General features: G+C 33.1%; 2 protein-coding genes across 4 annotated transcripts in view; one reads left to right on the top strand and one right to left on the bottom strand.

Annotated features, from left to right (window-relative positions):
- Positions 1-19,488, top strand: part of LOC145239826 (proto-oncogene tyrosine-protein kinase ROS-like) — a 682,889-nt gene extending 663,401 nt beyond the window's left edge. For all 3 annotated transcript variants that reach the window (XM_080103360.1, XM_080103359.1, XM_080103361.1), the window contains 2 exons: positions 12,774-12,856; positions 18,412-19,488. In XM_080103360.1, coding sequence (XP_079959486.1) covers positions 12,774-12,856; positions 18,412-19,260 — 932 coding nt within the window. In that variant the 3' untranslated portion in view covers positions 19,261-19,488. The remainder of the gene's footprint in view (positions 1-12,773; positions 12,857-18,411) is intronic.
- LOC145239827 (uncharacterized) overlaps positions 1-25,878 on the bottom strand; it is a 215,880-nt gene that overhangs the window by 89,679 nt on the left and 100,323 nt on the right. The window contains exon 3 of the mRNA XM_080103362.1: positions 2,131-2,244. Within this exon, the coding sequence (XP_079959488.1) occupies positions 2,241-2,244 (4 nt within the window). The 3' untranslated portion in view covers positions 2,131-2,240. The remainder of the gene's footprint in view (positions 1-2,130; positions 2,245-25,878) is intronic.

Here is a 25,878-nt window from a genome sequence, read left to right as displayed (position 1 = left end):
TAGAACTGCACGCCTGTGGAATTCTCTTCCGATTGTCTGCTTTTCAGCTAACTACAATCTGATTGTCTTCAAGTCCAACGTAAACAAGTTCTTGATGAACCGTCCCCCTAAGTAATCCAATTTACAAAATTCCCACTATTTATGTTTACTACGCTATAATCACATTGACTAATGTATACCCATTAACCCTTATCATCGAGTGGCCTCCGGGCCTTGATAGATGGTAGTTCTCATGTAAAAAAAAAAAAAAAGTAAATACAGTTGTTTTTAACAGTACCAACGTATTAAAAGAAAACAAAACAAAAGTAAAAAAAAAAAAAAAAAAAATTACAGCACATGTTTGTTTATCTAGACCAAACATAAATTCCTTCACACTGGCTGCAGTTTGAATGTTCAATTCCTACTATAGGCGATAATAACAAATAATAACATAATCGTTAACCTTGATGTAGTTGATGGAATAAAAATAGTCTACACCCGCATCTAGATTAATCCGAGTACATTAAAGAAAGGATTTGGTTAAAAATTCTGTATAGGTTTCAAATTTCGAAATTATGAATTTGTATCAGATCAGAGGTTACAATGGCTGAACCGTTATGAAAATAACAACAAAAACGAGTATAGTAGTCCCAATAAGTAAAATAATATAAATTATCAATTCCAAAACGAAACAGCAGTTCTCTAGACCCGCAAGATTCAGATCTAGAACAGTATTATCATCGTATGATTTTCGTCATACAGGTTTATTCTGTTTTATTGCTATACTAGCTGTTCCGATCCAGCGTTACACGGTGATATTTTAAATTAATTTTTAACAACATGTTGAACATTAGATCGTGTGATTTACATTTGAATGCGGCATATTTAACTATCATAAAATCACGATTTTTAGTGCCGATATATTACGGCTTACCCGTCTGGTGGAGTGCTAAATTCCACAAAATATATATAAAAAAAAAAAAATCCAAGTAAAATAAGATTTTGAAAAAAATCGTTTAGCATTGTAATATGAAATAAATAACTTCCAAATTTTGAAAATTTTTTCGGTGGAATCACACTGGCATGTGTGTATGTGTTGAGGAAGGGTAGGAGGAGTGGGGTGGTTATTTATAAATTTAGATTTAGAATATTATCCACCATGCATAATGCTAAGTATTTAAGCATAGTAAAACTGGATAATAAAATTAAAACATCTAACGATAATAATAATAACAAAATAAAGAAAAAGAATAGTTAATCAATGAAAGTTCATTTTTTTATGAATATGCAAATCAAAAAGTGGCATTTTAATTTCAGTGTCAGTTCGACAAATGACAGCATTATATGTAGAGATTAACCCTTTTTGGAATGTATTAATGTCAGACTACAATACTTACTGGAAATGATTTCTTGTATAGAATTTATTGAATCAAAGTTGGTGTTTTGATTATAGATGAGTTGATTTTGATTGCTCGTCTTTCCCAATGATATCAAATTGCAAAATACATTTTTTTTAGATGCATTAAGGGTCTTCAGTGATGCAGTCTCTTCACTGCCGATTTTGGATTCTACATCTTATCGATTCAAACAGCAACCCTGCCCCGATTCCAGAAGTGTCAGTTCGCACCCTGGGAAGCTCTGTGCTTTCTTTACCCCCTGTTCAAGAGGTTAGATACAATGACAGGCAAGTTTTTAAAAGCCAGCACAATAGAAGTGCACTCTGGCCTACAAAATGCCTGGACAGTCCTGTCAGCATTCCTGGATAAGTGTGTATCAGGCAATTAGCAATACACTAATTCCTTCTCAAATGGAGAAGATAACGCCTGGGAGGGTGGACCGCGTCCTACTGAACAGAAACCTACCTCAGCCTGATAGAAGTAAGGCCATTGTCTTGCTGACCGTTAAATCCTCAAATGAAAGCTCTGTGCTATGCACATCATTGCAAAAACTTATCCGAAATGATCCAACAAGCTCCAACCGTTCTTATTGAGAGATCATCAGCATCAACAAATGAAAAAAGAGCTTATTCTGTGCCCCCACTCCCCTTTGTCTCTCGCTTATATAAAATGGTTTCTCTTACTATTTCCGGTTTTGTCTCAGTTGATATATGAATGAACAAAATAATTTGAATAAAACTTCAAATCTGCTTACCGACACACGTTTTTTTTTCTCCCAGAACAATTCTTTGACTTCTCTCCATATTTGCATATGTGGACGAGTGACAAATGAGCAGCTGCTTTGTAGTCATAGTTGATTTTAATTTACCTGAAAAACAAAAAAAACAAAAAAAAAAAACAACATAAGTAAAGAAAACATCAATCAAAGTTGTCCTGTTGAATAAAATCGCGTCTGAGAGGAGTGTATTTAATGACATCATGCTCTCAAAAAGAGTACCTGACAAAGATACCCAGTGAACCAAGTACAAGAGAGATACAAAGAATTGCGTTTAAAGGGACAATTAGAATCTTTAAAAGATCTTTTAGTTGGAATGTATGAGACAGAAGGTGAATGTCTGGTATGCAGTAGGATGAGGATGTCTCATCCCCAGCTAGAAATAAAATAAGAAAATATGTATAAAAAAACAAAACAAAAAGAAACAAAAAATATGAGAGCAAATCGAATGCTACCACATGAAATTTAATGGCTGAATTCCTAGAAAATGATGTCCAGTCTGCAGTAGAATGAATCCAGAAACTGTTGGTTATATTAAAATGCTGCCAAGACAAAGCTGGTTTCCTTTAACAACTATAAGAAATCTTCGCAACCCTTGATAGTTATGGCTGATGGCATCCTGGCTTAGAGATCAGCATTCTAACTCCTCGGCTTGACATTCTCAGGCAACATGAGTTGGAATAAATACATAGAAAGTACTGCCAAATCTGCTGCAAAGAACGTAGGCTCCCTCTACTGAGCTAGAAAACTCCTCATATTTACCAGTATTCTATATCTCTATAAAACCACCATTCACTCGTGCACAGAGAATTGCTGCCACATTTAGACTCTTGTGCCAGCCTCTCTTTCTTCGATGAAGCGTGCAAGAAGACATTTCTAACCTAATAGGTTCTGTTCCGTCTTCCAAGCTCCGCATCACCGCAGTATTGCATCCTTGTGCATGTTTTACCAGTACTTACACGGAATGTACCTAGATGAACTTACTAAACTTGCAGTCGTGATACACTTGACAAGCAGCAAAATCCCACTCCTTCAGTGTAGAGGTCCCCAGATGCTGGAAAATTTTCTACTCTTAACTTATTTCCCCAAACTGCTTGCCTTTTAAATTCCCTCTCTGGTCCTCCAAATGTACCAACATGTTGGAATTTTAATGTAACATAAACAAATATCTTGCTTTCCAAATCCTCACTCTGATTTCCCCCTATAAATCTGGTCCCTATCACAGTGAACCCTTCATGCTTCTGTGGCAATATGCCTTGTTTTTAAGTACACTAAAAAGTAAAAACATGCCGGTTCTCGTCAGATCACCGAAGTTAAGCAACCATGAGCCTGACCAAATGGGTGAACATTTGGGAAGGCCAGGCGCTGCATGTACCGCGCCAAGTTGTAGAAATTTTCATGTTGGTATCTAAGGGCATGTTTAACTCGCTGGCGGAGATGCATCCCCGAATCAAGTCTAAAAAGGAACGGGAAACTACCGTCTAAACTTGTCTTCCTGAGATTACCATGCCTCTACGATTTGGAGAGCCATGGTCGCCAATACTATTAAAACAGCAGGGCCGTTCCATGCATAGAAAGTAAAAGCAAAAAAAATTATGTAATAGAAATAATCTTAAAGATCAAGCATAATCCATACTAATATATGATGCTAGTTGTACCTATCTGGTGTTGCCTGGGAGTTTATTTAATTGCACTTTTTTTTCACATTAGTTTTTTGTTTTTTAATTCCAAATTGACTAAATAATACATTAATATACAATTTTTACCCTTAAAATACAATCGTTCGTCTTTTCTGTGCACGATTGCTGAAGTCCTAGACTGAAACAATTTTAATTTTTATTCTGATCTAGAGTGCCCCTTATTTGGAAGTTGGCTTTTCCCCAGATTAAAAACTGACCTTGTGTCTAACCCTGCTCTCATAGAGAGGCAAGTAAATAAGAACTGTAAAATATTTGTTAAAAAAAATAATTAAATGAAAAATTTTACAATAGCCATAATATGCACGTTTGAAAGCTGAACAAATGTCTGATGAAGGGAGAGTTCCCGAAATATTACAATCAAAATCCTTCAATCTAATACTGACGCAAGTAAGAACCCAATACGCACACATTATATATATATATATATATATATATATATATATATATATATATAATATATATATATATATATATAATATATATGTTCTTACTAATTAATTACGTATTAATAAAGGTGAGTCGGCATAGCTTATTCCAGCTTAATCTGCTTCCGTTTGTGTCTATCTCTTACACTCTGCAAGTTATTGCCTTCTATAAATTTAAATTTCCTTTATATACACACTAAATAATGCTTCAAGCAAACTACATTTACCTATCAATAGTTAAAAAAAAAATTTTTTTAACTTGATTCCCACCATTATTAATTAATTAATTAAAGACGAAAATACACTATAAATAATTTAGGAGCATGAAATAGGAATTAATCGTGAGCGAACGTAAACGATCAAGTAAGGAAAATATATTTTGTTGTTGAATCGTTAATCAAAAATGAAGAAAGAAGAGTAGAAATCACTGAAGAAATTATGGTGGTGCCATCCACCCATAGTTTAATGATCTTTACATATTTTTTTAACTTTTACTTACATTGACCCCCAAAACAAGACACATTGCCAATGAGATGTAACAAGCTACTGTGAGTTTGAGATCAGATACATATGGGCATCCTAAATGGGGAGTTGTGCAGCTAGATATTTGTTCACATTGCATTTAAATTTCAGCATGTTGATACAGTCGGGAAAACAGGGAGCAGTTCGAGGAAAGAAGCTATTAGAATAGAAAGCTTTCCTGCATCTAAGGACCTATACAGTGAAGTGATTTTACTGAATGTGGGGTTGAGGAGCAGAAGTGCAGCAACTTTACCGGTGCACATTGCATTGAAGCACTTGTAAAACAAGCACAGTAGTGCAAAATTATGGTGATGGAACAGGGGCTTGACCTTGGTAGACAGTGTGGAATATATTAGATTAGAGGCTTTTGTGGGGAGGGAACCCTGTCTAAGAGGGAAAGATGAGTGGTTAGTGCATCATCAGCTCAAATGTGGCAACAATACTCTATACCTATTTACAGTTTACTAGTGATATTTGTTTGTGTACTATCCATGCTTTATCACCTTCAATACATAATTTTATTTCTGCTTCTTTCTCTCTCAAATTTTTGTCTATTTTTTTCTCACTAACCAACAATTAATTTGTTATAGTTTCGACTAACAGCCTTCTGCACTTAATGCAAATAACTGTATAAATAATTGCTAGATGGAAGATAAACTTATGTTCTACTTTGATATCTGAGTTAGCTTTCAGAAATAAATAGGTTAATAACTATTCTAAAAAAAAAAAATTAAAAAAAACTATATTTGTTTATCTGAATCTGTCACAGGTAGAGAAATGCTGAAAGTTTAGTGTAAAAACATGCTGAAATGTAAATGAAAGAGAAAGGAACTGCTAGTCAGATCCAAATATCAATCTGTTTACTGCAATGCAATTTAGGTCTAAAGTAAAAACATAAGACTGATATTCATTTATATATTAGATGTCTGCCTGTTCACTAACTACATTATAGCTATTAAACTTAAAAACTTGAAATTTGGTAAAAATGACCCCCAACTTATGCAGCTTCTCATAAGGGGGACCATATTTCTATTTGTTCATATATAAGCTAAAACTAAGTGGCCGGCTATAGTTGAGAGCCACCCAAAGGCTCCTTTTTTCATTAGAAACTACATCAAGGTGTTGAAGAGGGTGTCACTTCATTCTCAGGATTACTCCACTTGTCCTTGATCGTCGACTTGTAGTGCTGAGTGTTTAGCAAGGGGCATCAAGTACAGAATAGAATGATAAATTTGTTACCCTAAAGAAAACAACACTACAGCTTTGTTTAAAAATTTATTGAAAAAATGAATTCAGGTTACTTGATTTTGTAGTAGAGCTGACATCTATTCAATGTAGCCATCTTCAGCCTCAATTCCGCCTCGATACGGGTCCAGAACTGGGAGCATGCCTTTTCCACAAGCGTCGGCAGAAGCTCGGTCAATACTCGGTGGATGGCGGTGATCAGGCTAGCTTTGGTATTGTGGGAGGTCATGTTGGTGATGTTCTCAATGTATGACCAAACGAAGTAGTCCAGAGATACCCATGCTTCACACGGAACTTTGCGATAAGCTTGGGTATCCGCTTTGCAGGTACCCGAGTGTATAGTAAAGTTTTGACCTTGACCTTGAAAAATAATGTCCACCATCCCTAGGTCGGAGACCATCATGTCAGGTTTGGTCATGATCGGTCCAGTTGTGTGGACTGTAGGAGGGTATATATACATAGGCCATGACCTTGACCATAACCGTGAAAAATGGTGTGCACCATCCATAGGTAGGGGACCGTCATCATGCCAGGTTTGGCAATGATCGGTCCAGTGGTGTGGTTTGTAGGAGAGCTCTAGACACACACACGAACGCTTCTACTTTATATATATATATAGAAGATCATTTCACCAGTTCAAGATTCTAGAGCTATATTACAATACTAATCTTCCACATTATCTAATATGAATAGATATAACTTATCCAGGATTTTACAAAATGCATGGCTTATTATTTAACTCAAAGCAAACACTGAATATTTTTACATTATCTTTATAAAAATTAAAGGCACACCGCAAAAACATGTTGGATACAATCAAAATATAAAAAAACATTACAGCTATTGTTACACATACGTGCTTTCATACAGCTATCATTCCGGTAATTATAGAAGCAATAGAACCCATTAAAAAGAATTTCAAAAGCTACTTGGCAAATATACCTGGTGGACCAAGTGCAAGAGAGGTACAAACAATTGCACTTAAAGGGACGGTTAGACTCTTAAAAAAGATCGGTTGGAATATATGAGATAGCAGGTGAAGATTTGGCATCCGATTGGATGCCCCACCCTAAGCTTCAAGAAACTGCTAAGAAACTTAAAAAAGAAAAAAAAAAGTGAAGCATGCATGGTTCCCCATGAGTGCACAGTGAATGAGGCATAAAAAATGACTAAGTTCAGCATTTGCCCCCCCACCTCCTCTATTTAGACCAAAAGTTCCCAGGGGACATCAAGTCCTGATGAAAGTGAACAAACGGTGCAGTTTTAGGCCTTAACATATGTAAGTTTGATTTCTGCACCATGCAAAAAAAAAAAGACATGACTAAGTCCATCATTTGCTCCCCTCCATTTAGCCCCCCCCCCCCAAATTCCTAAGGCCTTAACATATTTCAATTTGAGTTCAGCACCATGCAAAACTGCTAAATAGACATACACAGAAAATTTTGGACAAATATGGTAAAATAGTCCCAAAAATGAAGTGTTTTTATTAGCCCTAACAGAGCCTCTGGGGCACACTCAAGAGTTATTGCAAAGTATAGACAAACAAAATTATATAGAAATCAGTTAATTACAACTTTTCAGAAAGTTTTATAAAAATCTTAGGCATCAATTTTTTTTTTAATAACCACAAAAGTGTCAATTTTAGTCATTTTAACCCGAAAGGCATCTCTCTGGGGGGCAACCACAGTTTTCCCGGAAAATCTGTTCTGTTACTTTTTTACTCATATCATGTTTAATATTTGTACAAAATTTTTAAAAATTCCAAGACGTAGTTATTGAGAAAAGTGGGGACATACGAACGGACAAGGGTGAATTTATAGGTCCACCCTCCTTTTGTCGGGGGGGGGGGGGACAAAAAAAAGGGAAGTACATTCAGCATTATTGTATAGAATGACTTGTGAGGTTGAGAAATTTATAGTTTTACTTAGAGCGAAGCACAAACAATGAATCGATTCTCATATGAACTACACTTGTTTATAATTCACTGTAAAATCACTGTTTTTCTTACAATAGTTGACTGTTTGGCTCAGTTGTTAGAAGACAACTTTGGCAAACAAATAATCGAGAGTTCAATCTTTGCTATCGATTCGGTTGCAAACATTTTTTCTTTGATACAAATTCTTTTTTAACTTCTCCGTCGTCTTCTAAACAAATTTCTTTTTACCTCTTCCCAAAATCACTTACATAGCAATTTTTTAAGTAGCAATTTTTGAGGTGATTGATATTAATTTTCTATCTTCTCCCCCCCCTCCCCCCAAAAAACTTTCTGTTGCAAATTCGTTTTTTTAAACTCGTGCTCTAAACAAATTCCTCAGCCCTAACCACACACATACAAAAATAAAATTAAAAGAAACACTTACGTAGCATTTTTTTATTATTAGAAAGCAATTTTTTAAAAAAATTATCAAGTGGCAATTTTTAAAAAAAAATTATCAAATGGCAATTTTTTTAAAAAAAATTATCAAATGGCAATTTTTAAAAAAAAAATTATCAAATGGCAATTTTTAAAAAAAAAATTATCAAATGGCAATTTTAAAAAAAAAAAATTATCAAATGGCAATTTTTAAAAAAAAAATTATCAAATGGCAATTTCTAAAAAATATTATCAAATAGCAATTTTGTAAAAATATTATTAATAGCAATTTTGTAAAAATATTAAATAGCCATTTTTTTTTTTAAATATTATTCAATAGCAACTTTTTAAAAATATCAAGTAGCAATTTTTAAAAAAATTATTAAATACCATTTTTTTAAAATATTATTAAATAGTATTTTTTTTAAATATTATTAAATAGCAAATTTTGAGGGTGCTGGATTTTTTCACCCTTCAAAAGAAAAAAAAACATAACTCAAAGTTCATGATGATTTATGAATTTAATAATTCATTAGGTTTCTTATACTCAACAGTGTATAGCAACTTCTTTCTATTTATTCTTTAAATATTAAGCTCCCCCAACCCCTGCACAAAAAAAATCAAGTCACAAATTTTTTTTTGTTTAGCGAAACAAAAAAAAACAAAAACAAAATAAACAAAAAAAAAAAAAACACTCACGTTCAGGTTTTCATTATTTATAAAATGAATAATACAATAGAATGAGCAAATAAAATAGTAATTTTATTAAATGTTTTAATAGCTGGTGGACATGATCATTTCAATAGATATGAGTGACAGATGGGACTCGCTCGCTACCGTAGGGCCCCAATCTGTCAGAATAAGTGAGGTATTTCAACTTCCCTATACTACACTAGAACCTTATTTTAAAGAAGCTTTTTGTTCACCTCCTCCCCTTCAAAAAACTAAAAAAAAAAAAAAAAAAAAAAAAAAAACTTCCGGGTAGCGTCATATAGGAACACGTAATTGTTTATATATTTATTATTCTGACATTTAATTTTTGTTTTTGCTAAGAATCACCATGTATCAAGGCCGAAAGGCCATTCAAGGATAAAGGGGTAAATAAATATCAGGTGGACGATTATGATTAGCAATGGTGGAAATTGGACTATTTAAGAGGGCGGCTCAACAAGCATTTGTTTCATTGGATTTGAAAACGACCATGCTGTAGTCAGTTGGGAAGCAGAAAATAGAAGCAAAAATTGGTGAAGGAGAAAGAAAAGCAACGACAAATCTTACATAATTTTTTAAGATGGGTGGAAAATTTATTAAATAGCAATTTTTTTATTATTAAATAGCAATTATTATTATTATTATTAGATATCAATTTTTATTATTATCATTATGATTATTGAATAGCAATTTTTTAGGGTTTGGGAGTTTGGGGAGTTTGGACAGAGCTTCTTTGCAGTCTTCTTATCTGTGGAGCACATTATCATGTAACTGCTTCCATGTTGCTGATAGCTTAATCGTCTTCAAATCTAATAATTTCTTGGGAAGAGACTATCAACCAATGACACATTGAAATGTTTATTTACTAAATTAATAATTTAATAGCAAAATTTTATTTGATAATAGTAAAATAAGCACATAAAATATCAAGTTAAATGTTTGTGGTTTAACCAAAGAACTACCAGGCAACGCCAGGTAAGAATAGATAATACCAGATATATTTCTTCTTAACAGCCAGTTAAACTTCGGAACAGTACGTTGCGAGTCTCTTTCTAATCGTCATTTCAAGTGTTTGGTTCCTCTTTGTAAGACATTCACAGTACGGACTCGTTTTTCTTATTTTCTTTCTCCGTTCATATGTCTAACATCAGACGAAATTTCCATGGGCAGAGCTACTTTGCAAAGTCTTTCTATCTGTGAACACACATTACCATGGAACTGCTTCCTTGCTGATTACAGCTTGGTCGTCTTCAAATCTAGTAAATTCTTGCCCTAAATGTTTGTACTTTCATAGTGTCCCTCGTTTTGAGGGTAGCCATCTTTCCCCCATCTCATTAACCCTTAGACTTGAGCGACTCTTGGCCCTTATAAGTGGTGACCCTAATAGTAAAATCACAAAACACCCCTAAAGTTCAATAGATTAATCAGTAACAGCAAGTTTATAACATCATATTAAAATGAACTCGCCCATGGAGAAATCACAATAAGAACTTTTGTAGCTACAACTACAGCAAAGAACTGTTTTTTTCTCTCTCCCTCTTTCTTTACCAAAAACCATACATAAACTTACTTGAAAATTTTATTTTCGCATTTAGAATGTCCTATTTGTGAAACGAAAACCATGAATCTACTTCTCAAACCTACTCCAGCATGGCCGTCTTCAAGTCTAATATAAACAAATACTTCTTGAGTTGCCCTCTTGGATAATCTTCTGCTTATTTCATCCATTGTTTTGGGTTCTCTCATGGTGGCAATCATCATTCATCTCTTTAATCCTTATCCTCGAGTGTCTCCCGAGTCTTTAGAAGTGATGACCCATTAGTAAATAATAATAAGATGGAACCTAAAGAAAATCAACATAATACTAATAACTGTAGGATCATTAGGAAAAACTTGGAAACAAGACTAGGAGAAATCGGAATCAAGGAGAAGGCTCAGACTATGCAATGGACAGTAATGCTAAAAACAGCAGAAATCTTTAAAATCCTCAAATCGGAATGGCAGCGATCAGGCTGGCTTTGGTGTTGTGGGAGGTCATGTTTGTGATGTTCTCGACGTATGACTAAATGAAATAGTCCAGCAGGTTCAGGTCGGGGGAGGAGACGAGGCCAGTGAGAGAAGTTAATCTACAAGAATGCCAATCGCTAACCGGGCATATAGGAAAACTTGACTTGCGTAATTGTAGACTGACTACAACCTTCCCTTCCAATCACCATCCTCCCCTTCCCATCCCCCACTCATATTCTTCTACTCCCCCTTAATCCACCAAAAAAAAAAAAATTATAGTCGAAGGGTCAAGGAGGATGGAAAGACCAAGGAGTGAAACCACTTACCAGACCTCCACTGGATTAGTGCGGAGGGGACTGGGACGTTGGGGAGGCTTATTGCCACCCAAATTCCAGTGAAAACCAATGGTCATTGTCAGCGAGAAATCAACGGCAAATGACAGTTGCGATAACGCAGATTTATTTGCAAAAGTTGCTGAAAAAGGTGAAGATTATTGGAAATCTGGGAGACTTATTTTCACCCAGACTCCAGGAAACACCACTGATCCTTGTCAGTAACCAATCTCTGATGGTGACTTGTGTGAGAACTCCTAGTGAGTGGAATAAGAAAAGCTCAATATAATTTTGATTAGATTTTTTTTTCTTACGGGAGTTTCAATTTAGTTGCTTAAAAATCACTTGTCGCAGAATTACATTTGTTTCTGTCTTGTTACCTAACCTCTAATATCTATTAATCACATGGATTGTAACAGCATATTAGGTGCTTGTCCAGACCCCTCCTCTCTTCCTCGATGGAAAAAAAAAAAAAAAAAAAAAAAAAAAACTATAGAAAATTTTTTATAGTGTATATACCTAGGACGAAAAAAATAAAATATCGTACACACAAATAAAATTGCATAAATTAATCAAGTAGTTTTATTTTTAAATAAGAAAATCAAATTTTATGGCTAAACAGTGAGTAATGACTTCGAGCCGCCATCTTGAAAATAATATGAAGGAATAAGGGAGATAAATCTAAATATTTCAAACTTTTGCAAGATGTTAGAAAGTCATTCTTAACATGAGGACTGTGGCGCATTGGAAAAAAAAAACCCTCAAATTCGTTTAAAAATGATTTATCTAAAAAAAAAAAAAAAATATTGGAAATTTTATTTTCGTATTCAGAACATTCTATATATAAAGTAGAGGATCTACTCGATCAATTTACATGATCGTACTAATATTTTGTTTGTTTTTTGTGGGGCGGGGGGGAGGTGGATGGGGGTCTAGATAAGCACCGCATATTAATACCAAAATGGGGACAATGTTTCAGAATAAAAATACAGCATGAAATCTTTCAAAAAAATATGACGTAGTTTCAGTTACAGGCAGACAAGAAATATAAATGCCCTTTTATAAGATTAGTGAACATTTCCTGAGTAATTAGTTGAATAAAAAAGTTTAATTCTGATAAAAACTACAATAAATATTTTCATCAACTGACAATTACAGAGTCTGATCAATTAAAAAGACTAAAAAAAAAAAAAAAAAAAAAAAAAAAAAAAAAAAAAAAACACCAACTCAGCAGTTAAAAAAATATTTATATATACATGACGCATTTAATTAATGAAGAGGTTGACGATGTTGTTGCGTTTGCTAAATGTTGTTTGTTTTGTTTCAGATGGTTCCCTTGATTCAGAGAGTGAAACTCAAGACAAAATGGTTCCCCACAAAGAGAATTACCTAATGGCAGATATTGATAGGGTAACCATCCTGCCTGTTTAATGATTCCCCACTTTTTGTTTCTTAAATGCATGCCAGTGTTAGTACTTTAGACATGTATATTTTTATTGTCTGTATGAATAGAAATGTGATATATTTCAATTCATTGTGTGTGTACATATATATGTTTAACTGATGAACCCAAATGAGGGCGAAACGAGTCTTGGACTTCCGGTTTGTTGACTGTCATGGCTCTTGTGAGCTGCGACGTTGTTTGGCTGTGGATATATACGAACAAAGAATTAATAAAACATGTTAAAAACATTTAATTTTCAAAAAAGAAACACAGATTAAATAGATTGTCCTTAATCCACAGAGTTTCGAAATACTGATCTCTTGCCATTTCATGTCTGTGCGCGCGTTAGCATCCTCTACACCCTATTTTTAAAAAAGAAGATTAGATCACTCATTCGCCAAATATGATGCAATGCAAATAAAGTCATTAAAAAAAAAAATGTCATTTGATGACACTTCTGTGCCAAACATGAAACTCAAACACACTTTCTTGGATTTCGGGCTTTGATCAGAGTGCAGTACCTGTTCCATCCAAAGATGATAAAATATCATCATGGGGTTGCGTTTGTCCATAGAATAGAAATATGTCACAAATTCCTTCAAAGGTAGAGCCCCATAATCAAATATTTTCAAAATACATTACAGAAAGATTTTCCACAAGTTCCGCTTGTTTGAATAATTTATTTTCTCGATTTTATTTAAATTGATAAAATATGGATGCAACCCGAAGTTTTCACCGATAGTCTGGTGCCTCTTTTAATCAAGACGAAATTACAAAAGGACACTTGATAATCCTGCAGTCAACAGATGGCCTTATGTGTAGCGTGCCACAGATTTGTCTGTTTACACTACACTTGCTGGTGGTAATCTCCCATTATTTTGATATTTTATATCTTATTTGGCTTAAATTTAATATTTATTATTTCAGACGAACACCAGCCTATTTTTATCAAAGAAAACAAATGAAGCGTGTGAGAGTATAGTGAATGAGGCATAAAAAAAAATCATTTGCTCCCCCCCCCTCCCCCATTTAGCCCCAAAAGTCCCCAGGGGACGTCAAATCCTGGTGAAAATGAACAAACGGTACAGTTTTAGGCTTTAACATATGTAAATTTGAGTTCTGCACCATGCAAAAAAAGAAATAACTAAGTCAATCATCCCCCCCCCATTTAGCCCCAAAAGTCCCCAAGGCTTTAACATATTTAAATTTGAGTTCAGCACCATGCAAAACTGCTAAATAGACATACACAGAAAATTTTGGACAAATATGGTAAAATAGTCCCAAAACTGAAGTGTTTTTATTAGCCCTGAAAGAACTCCTGGGGCACACCGAAGAGTTATTGCGAAGTATAGACAAACAAAATTATATAGAAATCAGTTAGTTACAACTTTTCAAGAAAGTTTTATAAAAATCCAAGGTATCAATTTTTTGTAATAAGCACAAAAGTGTCAATTTTAGCCATTTTAACCCAAAAAGCGCCCCTAGGAATTCAACTGGAGTTTTCCTGGAAAATCCGTTCTGTTACTCTTTTTACTCATATCATGTTTAATGTTTGTACAAAATTTCAAAAAGTTCCAAGGCGTAGTTATTGAGAAAAGTGTGGACAGATGAACGAACAAGGGTGAATTTACAGGTCCACCCTCCTTTTGTCGGGGGAGGGGGGCAAAAATTGAACTAATGAAAAAAAAAATAAACTGTTCAAATTTCCGACAATCTTTATCCTAGCATATTATTAAGATTAGCATATTAAAATTTGCAGAAACTGTGGAAATTCCACAGTTGTATCTTTCATCTGTTGTAAATTGTTGACATGCTTAAAAATATTTCCGTTCTGTGGACAGCCGGTGTTAACACAGAGCTCATGATATTAACATATCATCTTTGGGCAGAAGAGGTACTACACTTTGACCCTATTTATATAGTTTATTCATGCGCAAAAGTTACATTTAATGTTGTTACAATAAATCCAAAATTCACAAATAAACAAACTTAGGCATGAAGCCCGGTAAGAAATTGGGAGAAGGGGACAGGTGCAGGGTTTTTACGCACTTTGATCCTAGCCTGAAAGCCTATTTTAGTTGGAGTGTCACGTTCGACACAACAGTGACATCATTCGAAATTTTAGAAATTACTTTTTTAGTGTTTATTTATTTGCTTCCCCACTGAGCAAATTAGGCACAAGGCCGTTTTTTAATGTGGAGAGAGAGAGAGAGAGGGGGAGGGAAAAAGGGGGACCAGCTCCCGAGAGGTGGGAAATGGGAGCTGGATAAGCACTGTTGGTATGAAGGGCCGCCCCAACATTGACCAAGGTCAGAGTGACCAGACAATTACATTTTAAAAAATAGGTAGGGCTTGATAACCTACAAACACGAAACTTCCCAGCAAATTATTGTATAGATAAAATTAGGTGATCCGACCGGAAAAAATCAGTTAGTCCAGAAAACCGTTAATCTATAGATATCTTATTATTATTACTATCATTATTATTGAACATCTTGGAACTTCCTCTTCTATGGGGGAAAAAAATGTAAAGAAAAATCTGGATATCGTACCTACTTGTGACGGAAAAAAAAGAATGTGCATTAAAATTCATAAATTGGTCAAGTAGTTTTATTTTTATGGCAAAAATATTTTTAAGCAAATTTGAGCTATTCCACTGCTCACCTACCTATGTTAAGAATAGCTTTCTAAAAACTCGCAAATTTGAATTATTTGGAATTATCTCCTTTGCTCCTTCGAACTGTTTTCAAGATGACATCGTGAGGTCACCGCTGTTCGTTTAGCCACAAAGTTTGATTTTCTTGTTTAAAAGTAAAACTACTTAATCAATTTACATGACTTTTTGGTGCACAATATTTTCTTTCCTTCACGGGTCACTACAGCTTACAGATTTATTTATTTTTTTTTTTCATGGTAGGTCGATTCTGGACAAGCTCCAACATATTTAATTTAGCAATTTTTATTTTTACTGTTGATCTTTAGTGGAAGTATCTACTAACGAGTGGCATTCTAGTTGATCATGTTTTCGTTTTTATAAATGAAAGAAAATATATATATATATATACACTAGCAGTTCAGCCCAGATTTGCTCGGGCCCTATATACTGCTCATAACAGTATGTGCATATGTATATATATATATATATTTAAAAGTTTGACTCGTGTCCAGGTAACCTACGTCTAAAATTTCAAGTGTTTAGCTCCAAAATTGGCGGAGGAGTTTGGTAGAGGCTGCAAAGGTCAATTCTTACAACTTTGACCTCTTGGCAGCAAATTTTCGCCCAAAAACTGATTAAAAAGCTTGCTGCATGCCTGAATATGTAAAAATTCAAATTTTTAGACCCAAAATTGACTGAATAGTTTGCTAGAGACCGCAAAGATCAAATCTTTTGAACTCTGACCCCTTGGTAGCCAAGTTTTCGGTCAAAAGACGATTAAAAAGCTTGCCCAATGTTTGAGTACACTTTATGTAAAATTTCAAATGTTTAGACCAAAGATTGGCTGAGGTCAATTTTTTCTTTTTAACTTTCACCTTAGTTTTGACTTCATAACATTTGTTTTGGGCTCAAATCAAATTAAAAATCTGATCCATGTCCAAGTAACCTATATTTAAAATTTCAAGTGTTTAGGCCCAAAATCGGCTGAGGAGTTTGGCAGAGTTTTCAATCGTTGAACTTTTACCACTTGACAAATTTCTGGCCAAAAACAGATTAAGATTTTCCCAAATCTCAATACCCATTAAGTCAAATCTTGAGTCTGTAGATCGAAAATTGGCAGAGTAGTTTGGTAGGGAAATGTACACACAGGGACAATTTCACTTTATATATATTTGTACTTTTGATTATATGTATATATATATATATATATAAATAAATAAATAAAAAGTAAAAATGAACTTTACAAGCTAAAAGCTTCTGTAAACTTAAAGCAAATGTGAATATTAACTTTTATATAGTAATCCCAACGAAATAAAAAAAAGCTGAATACAACCAAAATAGAAAATAGAGCTCGTCATAAAAGAACACAATTTAAGACTGTAACTAATGATTTACAAGAATTTATTGTTCAACAGGAGACTCAAAAAAGAAATATCAGGATTTCCTTAATCCACAGAGTTTCAAAGAATGTGTTCTTTTCATCAGAGGAAAGATATTAGCAAATTTCGCTAATATTTCAATATAATATTCATTTGCTAATATATATCTATATACTAGCTGGCATTGCCCAGTCACACAATACGCTTAAACATGATATTTTAATTTATGCAGATTGCATATGAATTATTATAGAATCAATCCTCTATTGATTATTATATATTATGAAGAATAATTTGCTCAGAGGACTAATTCGCAAAAAAAAAAAAAATTAAAAAAATAAAAAATAATGATAATGTCGTTCATCAAATTCCGTCTGTGTTTGTTTACAGTATCACGTCAGCTGATATTTGGGCTTGATGATGAATGGCCTGGAAAAGTCACTTCTGATTAATGTTTAGTTTTAAAACATGCAAACGAAGAAATGATTTGCAGCGATTTTAAATGGTACCTATTCTTTTACCGTAAACTGAACTCATTAGTAAGGAAAAAATAAAATAAAATGGTGAGGTATACCAGAGCTTGAATATGGGATCATTCGATCTGTAGTCGAATGAACTACCATTAAACTATATCTCCAGATTATAATAAGTATTTTTTTTTTCCTTAGAAGAGATGATTTGCTCAAATTTTATTATCTCTCTTGGATGATGTAACGTACAATATTTCTCCGTAAAAATGATTTTGTTTTTATCTATAAGAGAGACAAGCTATTTTTAAGATCGATTTTTTTCGATTTTTTATACTTGTCGGATGGATTTCTGTACAAAACTTCTCTAAGAACACTACCAGACATATAAATTAGCTTTGTGTGAAATTTGCAAAAGATAGGATCAGCAGTTTCGGAACCTAGGAGGAAGGAACTCACACATACAAAGTGACTTTTATATAAGAGTAGAGATATATAAAACTGGAGTCGATCTGACAATTGCAAATGTGCAGAACTTTCTTTGATAATGCTTATTATGCAGACTGAAAATTTTAGATTTTAATCAACTCTAATTGAAATATATTAATTTTCATACAGTTTTTTTTCTTTCCTTTCTTCAATGTTAAATCGTTATTCCCTTAGAAAGACAGTTTATGTATGAATTGTGTAAATATATGTCTAACTATATGTATATGAAATAAGTAAATATATATATATATATATATATATAGTGCATGTGAAGATATTTGTATAAGTTTGAATGTATGTGTGTAGATGTACATATATAATAATGTGAGTCTGCATGTATACATAGTTATACAGAATCATGGGAGTGTATGAGTATATTATAAGGTATTGTCAGATAAAAATGTTTAGATTTGCTTAGATTAGGATTGTTTTTGTTTTTTTTTGGAAGATGATGTTATAAATGGACCTTATGAGTTTATATGTGATATTAAAATGAATTTGTTTATGTTTTTTTTGCTTTCATTCTTTAGGGCTTGAACAGGAATAGAAATGGAGAGAAGGCATCTATTGATGGAGAATTCACAGCCGGAGATGACCCCACCCCTCTCCTGGCAGATGAACCGGAATCAACAAATGCATCTGGATACTTGGAACCATCAAAAATTGAGACCCCCAAATATTTGGAATTGATAGCAGATAACCATACATCTTCCCCAACATCAGAGACGCAATCCGTTCGAGGAGCACGGCCGAAAACGAATTCAACTTCAAGTCTACGCAAATCCCCCACCGATAAAAGTCCCACAAATACAAAAAAGAACAGTAACTGCTTCCGCGATCTGAACGGCTCAGGATCTGGCAAGTCAAAGAGCTCAAGTGGTTCTGCCCGGCGAAACTTCCAAGGGTTACATTACGCTCAGCTCGCCACCTGTAGCACAGACTCCTCTGGCGACGAGGATAGCGAAGAGGAGAACAATAAAGATGTTAATTACATCACCCCTCAGGTCAGCGTGTCGTGCACGCTGCTTAACCAACACCAACACGAGACACAACCGAAAAAACTCAGCAAACAGACGTCGGCACCAATTCCTGTGCGGAACAATTCTTTGTCCAATGACGTGGTCTGGTTAAACAACAGCTCGATAGACGACCAAAATGCCAATAATTATCTCTTTCACAACTCGTGCGCTTCACCGACAAAGCTGCAAGTGTGGGCAGATAAAAACCGGAATTTGATTGGGAAGAATTCGAGCATTCTTCCAATATCGGGCTGTCCAGAGTACATAAATACCTCTCAACCAGCTTCCTTGAACTACCCTACAGGACATAGCACAGGTGGTGGGGCACCGGTGTTTAGTTCTCAGCCGACTTTAGTTTGATAATTATCTACCTTCGTATGGATTTTTAAAAAAGACGGTTGTCATATTTCAAAAATGCGTTGACATGCATACAGCAAATAGTTAAAAAAAAAAAAAAAAAAAAAAAAAAGAATATGTAGAAATTTGAGCTAAATTTGAGCCTTTTCTTTTATGGATCTTTGATCCGAGATTATCACATGTCCAAATGTTCAAACTTGAGCGTACATTTACAGACATACAGTAAATAGATAGTCAACGGATAAAAGAAAAATCCAGAAATTTTAGCTAAAATTCATTCTTTTTTTTTTAATTTATTTATTAGCTGGAGCAACGAGCCGTGCTTAAAACATTTAAAGTTCCTCAATTCGTTTCTGTCGTTAAAAATAAAATACCAATTTCTTCGAGTATTTAAGCTATCTTCAGTTCCAACAACATTTAAAAGAAATCGCTGAAATTTCTTTTTTTTTTTTTTAAAGAAAAGAAAAAGGGGAGATAATCTAGTTGAATATCTTTTAAGAAATTTTAAAATATTTTTATTTATTTATTTATTTTTTTTGTATTTATAATTCAAAAAGTTTGGTTTAATTTCATCAGTGTCGATTTCATGCGTTAATCATTATTATTTTAACTTCAGAAGCAAGTATTTTGGGTGAAGAAAAAAGATGAAAATGACATACCTTTAAAAAAAAATACAAATCACGATTGAAAATGACATGCTTCAAAAAGCAAAAACAGTGGTCGAAAAGAGCAACATGATTAAAAAAATGTTCATTTTTTTTTTTATTATTTAATAAAATGGGGACACTATAATAAGGGCATTTTCAATTTTTATCATCCTGCCACATAAAAGCAGAATACTTGAGATATTCTATGTGAAGGATAGTTTGTTTTTTTTTGAGATTTTATTTCAAGTTGTACCTCTACAGCATCTTTTGGTAATATGTCTAATCCTCTAGAACTGTAACATGTTCAAGTATGTTTGCTTGCGTTACTTCTAGTGCAGCAGCGAAGCATACGGTACAACATCATCTTCGGCATCTTCACATAAGGAGACATGTCACTGTATTTCGGCTTAACTAATTTGCCCATGTTTCCATCCAGCACCCCAAGCTTGAACAAAGTCAAAATTTAATTACACATAATTCGAAGTAACCATTGCAAAGTCGAAGTCAAGTTTGCATCATAAACAAAAAAAATCATTTTTGAAAAATAGGATGAAACTCTCTACAGAAATAGTAGCAGAAACTCATTTTGAAGCAAGCGGACAACAGGAAGAAAAATTACCTTGTAGACTTCTATATGATCGTGTTTCTCAGCTGTTTTCGCGTGTGAAGTATTTCATTTTGGCCTCCATATAACTTTAGATCATCAGGAGAAAATGTACATCGTTTCGGGGCCTCCCTCTTGACAAATTTTCCAAGTATCGGGAAAATAGTTATTTTATAAAAAATTATTTTAATAATATTATTTATTGTAATAGTTATTGTTACTACTTAGTAGTTATTTAGTTTATACTTGTGTATAATAGTCTATTGTTAATAGTTACTTATTGTAATTTTTTAATGCAATTTATTTTATGTTATTAATATTTACATTTCAGAAAATTTATGACGAAAATTAATAATTTGTATTATAACCGAGTAGAAATTAACTTACGGTTTAATGGTTAAACTAACAATTAACTTGATGTTCAGCACTTACTTCAGGCAATAATAACTAAGAAAGAATCAATAGTTCTACTCGATCAAAGCTGATGAAACGAGAACAATATACCCTCAAAAAATGAATTAATTCTTTTTAATTCTGTATGGAGTGTAATATAAAGATTCGCAAATTGAAAAAGATGTATAGGGTGTCCAAAAAGTCACTGAAGGGTTTAAAAAAGAGATTCTTTATTTTTGATGATATCTTTCTAAAATTTTAACACCATCCAACAAAGACATTGGGAAATTGTTTTTTAAACAATGAAAAATTCAAGTAATCTTTGTTTATGAAATTTTTGCCCATTTTCAGCTTCGCCCTTGGATTTTCAACTGGAAATGTCAAATGACCACCACGTTCCCCAGACTTGACTAGCCCCAACTTTTTCTTGTGAATATATCTTAAAGGAAGAGTCTAAGATATTCCCAAAAGAAAAAGTCAGGTCTGGAGAACGTGGTGGTCATTTGACATTGCCAGTTGAAAATCCAAGGATGAAGCTGAAAATGAGCAACATTTAAAGGACATTATTTTTTATAAATAAAAATTATTTGAATCTTGCGTTTTTGTCCCCAATATCTTTGTCAGATTGTGTTAACATTATAGAAAGATATCAAAAATAAAAAAATCTATTTAAGTTTACAATCCTTCAGTGACTTTTTAAACACCCTGTATATGAAGATTACGTCGATTGAAACGTTGTGAAATTAATCCATATGAAAATAGTAATTACATAATCGATAATAATAATAATAATAATAATAATATAGATATTGAACATTGTAAAATAAGATCTCAATTCGATTGCTATCATGAAAGACATACCAAAATGCCAGTTTTCAAATTGTGTGAAACTAAACGGATTTGCATTAATCAGACTACTGTTCTCATCTTTAGTCTTATTTGCACAACTTTCGGTTGATGTAACCTCCGACCTTCTTCAGTTGTATAAGTCGCCATGATTGATATTGTGAAAGGGTTAATTACATACCTCCGAGGTTCCGTATTTAAGTTTTAGTTAAAAGTAAAGTAAAAAATAAATTAATTAAAAAGAATAAGAGATATCATTTCTAAAATATAACAAAAAAGGAGGGAGGCTAAAGTTTAATTATATCCATAAGCCAATCGTAATTTCTTAAAAACTTAATTTACTAAATAGACATTTTTACAAAAAAGATCTTAAAAAGATGGCACCGATAACAAGTAGACAAAGTCTGCTAGTTTTCCATAAATGCAGTTTCAAAAGAGTTTACTTCCAATAAATAGTATTAAATGGTTGACTTTCCCCCCCCCATTCCCTACTAATTTTGGGGTGCTGCATATATACATGGTCCTTAAACATGCCACCTGTATTGCTGTGACATTCATTCAAGGTATCATTGTGACACGGATTTTTAAATCTATAGAAACGAAATATCATTTGTAGATCTTCCAAAAAAATATTCTCATTGCCACTTATCCCTGTAAATCATCAATTTATTATTATTGTAAATTATGAAACTTTTAGAAATTTATTTGTAAAAAAAAAATATCCAAACCATGAGCAAAAATAATAATGGTTCCCTCACAACATTTTTCAACCTCAAAAAATGTTTCGGTCCAGCATCGTGTGATATGTTTGTTCATGTTCAGCTTTGTATATTTTTTTTGTTTTTGAGACATTTTTCAACAACGCTCATTCGAAAGGACTCGCGCATGCGTCGTGGATCACGTTTAGTATGGATCATCGCATCGTCACTGAGACTTTTTATTTTTAAAAGACACTCAAGTATTCTGGAAGATTGTCAACTTGCAGATTAGATTAAAAAAAAAAAAAAGATTTGCAAGATTGAGATAAAAGACATTTGCAGGATCATGGAGAGAAATTGAAAAACAAACGAAAAATTTTACAAAAAAAAAAGAGACCAAAAAATACTTGGATGTACATTATTCAAAAGGAAAAAAATTGTTTTTCCTATAAAAAAAAAATTGAACTTAAAATTGCTGTAAAATATCTGTAAAAATTCAGTATTTTGATGGGAATGCAAGCGGGTCACTACTTTAATTCAAAGAACGGTGTGTTTTGTATTGACATGATAACGACAATGAAAAAAAGCTTTCTTCACACGTGAGCATACATTATATATATAACTCTACTCATATATTGAGCACTGTACAGGTAAATGCTGAAAATATATACACGTTATATATTACACGATTGTACACCCTCTGTCGAAAATAAAATTATGCTTCCTCAGTGTTCTCACTAATATTCATATAAATTTTTCTGTTTTCTTTTTAAATTTACAGACTGAGACGTTATTTTATGTGGATACTAGTGCAAACACTGATAAAGTATTAATTTTCCCCATCATTCTTGACGGAGAGTGCACACTAGTATGTGTGTGTGTGTGTGTGTATATATATATATATATATATATATGTATATATATATATATATATATATGCATAAATTATGTCATTTATATATATATGTGTGTGTGTGTATGTGTGTCGATGTGTGAGAAGGTAAATGAACAATTAAGCTGTTGATATTTTATTAGAAAACTTTAGTGAAAGTTTTGCGTAGATTTATCTTCATTTTTTTAATTCGTTTTTCCTTTAGCTCTGTTTGGTTTCACCATCTAATACATGTTTACGTGAAAGTGTTATTTATTAAATGCGAATTGTTGCACCCACGTCAATGTTGCTCAGGCATGCTAAAAAACAAACAAAAAAAGAACAATCTCTTCTTCCTTACATTGTTAACATCCCACTTCCGCCGCCATTAAAACCACACCCAGACGAGAAAAAAAAGATCACAAAATGCATCCCTAAAAGAAAAACAACTGCCCAGTGCTAACATCATATCTACACATGACTTGATTTCTTCGTTTTTTTTTTTTTCATTTTTGTTTAATAATACCAGAAACTAAGTTTTCAACAAAAAAAAATAATAATAATGTTAACAAAGATTTGAAATTAAACCCAGTGAAAAAAGGAAAGAAAAATATTAAAAAAAAAAAAAATTCATTTTGGACATTTAAATGATTCATAAAATTACATTGGAGCCATTTTCTGCTGTGGGATATAATTTATATATATATATATATATATATATATATATATATATATATATAATGTGTGTGTCTCAAAAGATGTACTCACACTTCGAATGAACATAGTGATATGGAATAGCTTCAAATACAGAAGACAAATATAATTGAAGAATCATGTTCGCAAATGTTCAAATTGATGAACATTATTGTCAACACAACGCTGATAACGCGCACCAAGGGATTCACAAACATCACAGTACATTTTTTGAGACGACCTGTATATGCTATATATATATATGTTTACACACACACACACACACACACACACACACGCATACACACGCATACAGAGTGATGCAAAAGTTTAAACCCATAGACAAAACTAGCACAGAGATTAATTTTTATTTTTAACATGTTAAGAATTATTTAAAATTTTACTTATTATTTTGCCTCCATGACAATTAAAAATTCTATAAGATATGTTTCCAAGAGGATTTGGAGTCCAACACAATGATCAATTCAGATATTTGGATAACACATTTCCAGTAAAATGAATTGGGTGGAAAAGTACACCCAAATTTTGGGGTTTCAATCTTTTTGACTCCTTCGTATTGGAACATCTTAAGTCAGTGGTTTATGCTAGTAAGCCAAGAACTTCAAACACGAGATGATATAATCACACAAGAAAATGTTTAAAATGTCATGTGTCCTGAGCAATTGCTTGTAGAGGTCTGGTGATGTCCTCATGATGTCTGGAGCCAGCTCCTTGATTACATGCTCTAAAGACTCAAGTATAGGTCATAGTACTGAGAAAATTAATCACACAGAAAGATAGTTTGAATATGATTGGATGCCCACCTCAATTTAGATACGTTGGACCACCACCGGTCATCTCCACCCCTCTACTTCTTACTGAGAAAATATTTAGAACAAAGTCGATATCAATTTGAAGACTTATAGTAAATTGTTTATGGGTTCAGATTTTTGCACCACCCTGTAATATATATATATATATATATATATATATATATATATATATTATATATATATATATTGCAAAACGTCTGTGTATATGTATAATTCCATAAAAAGGACTGGTAACTATTTTTCAAACTTTAATTGAAGCACCTCATTCTCTGGGATCAGATGAGATATTAATGGATAACTTAAATCTCCTCAATTTAATGAGTATTTAAAACAGGCCAAAACAAAATCAAGTGGAATCAACATTGAATACATGTCAAAATAAATCAAAATTGCATTAAATTGGTTACAGGTTTTAAAACTGGATTTCTAGTCAAAAAATATCTATCATTAAAAACCAGACTCAACCTTCTTGGGTCTGTTACTGTTCATATAAGCTTTGATAAAAAAGACCACATTTCAACAGATGTTTTTAATATTGGGATTTTTTTTCCGACAGTATCCAGTATGTGATACACTAAGCTGCTTTTTTTTTTTTCATTGATGAAATTGTTTGCACGGGTACTAAACTAAACAAACGATTATTTAATCTTCATGGCCGGATGTAATCAAAGAATACCAAAAAGGTAAAAAATGAGACTTGTATAGTATTCGAGCCTGTGCTGCAGAAAAGAGGACATTCTGACATTGGCATTGTATTGACTAAGAAGCTCTAATCTCAGAGAAAGCCGTAATTCTTCAATGACAAAGCTCCTGCTGAAGCAAAAGTTCGAATCCTTGGCATTGTTTGCTTATATCCAGCTACGCGGTCTAAATAATCGCTTGTTTACTAATATTACAGGCTGTTAGAAATGGTGGTCAAACTACAGACGGCCAAACAAGTCTAGTCAGTGCTGGATGTATCGTGGCTACTGATCTTTGGATAATTATTTCTCATTAGAATACCAGCATGTTCATCGCGATATGTTTCTGGCATAAA

This window comes from Euprymna scolopes, chromosome 19 (assembly GCF_053919585.1).
Source record: "Euprymna scolopes isolate OS-2025 chromosome 19, ASM5391958v1, whole genome shotgun sequence".
Lineage (NCBI taxonomy): Eukaryota > Metazoa > Mollusca > Cephalopoda > Sepiida > Sepiolidae > Euprymna > Euprymna scolopes.
This window is presented reverse-complemented; position numbering and strand designations above follow the sequence as displayed.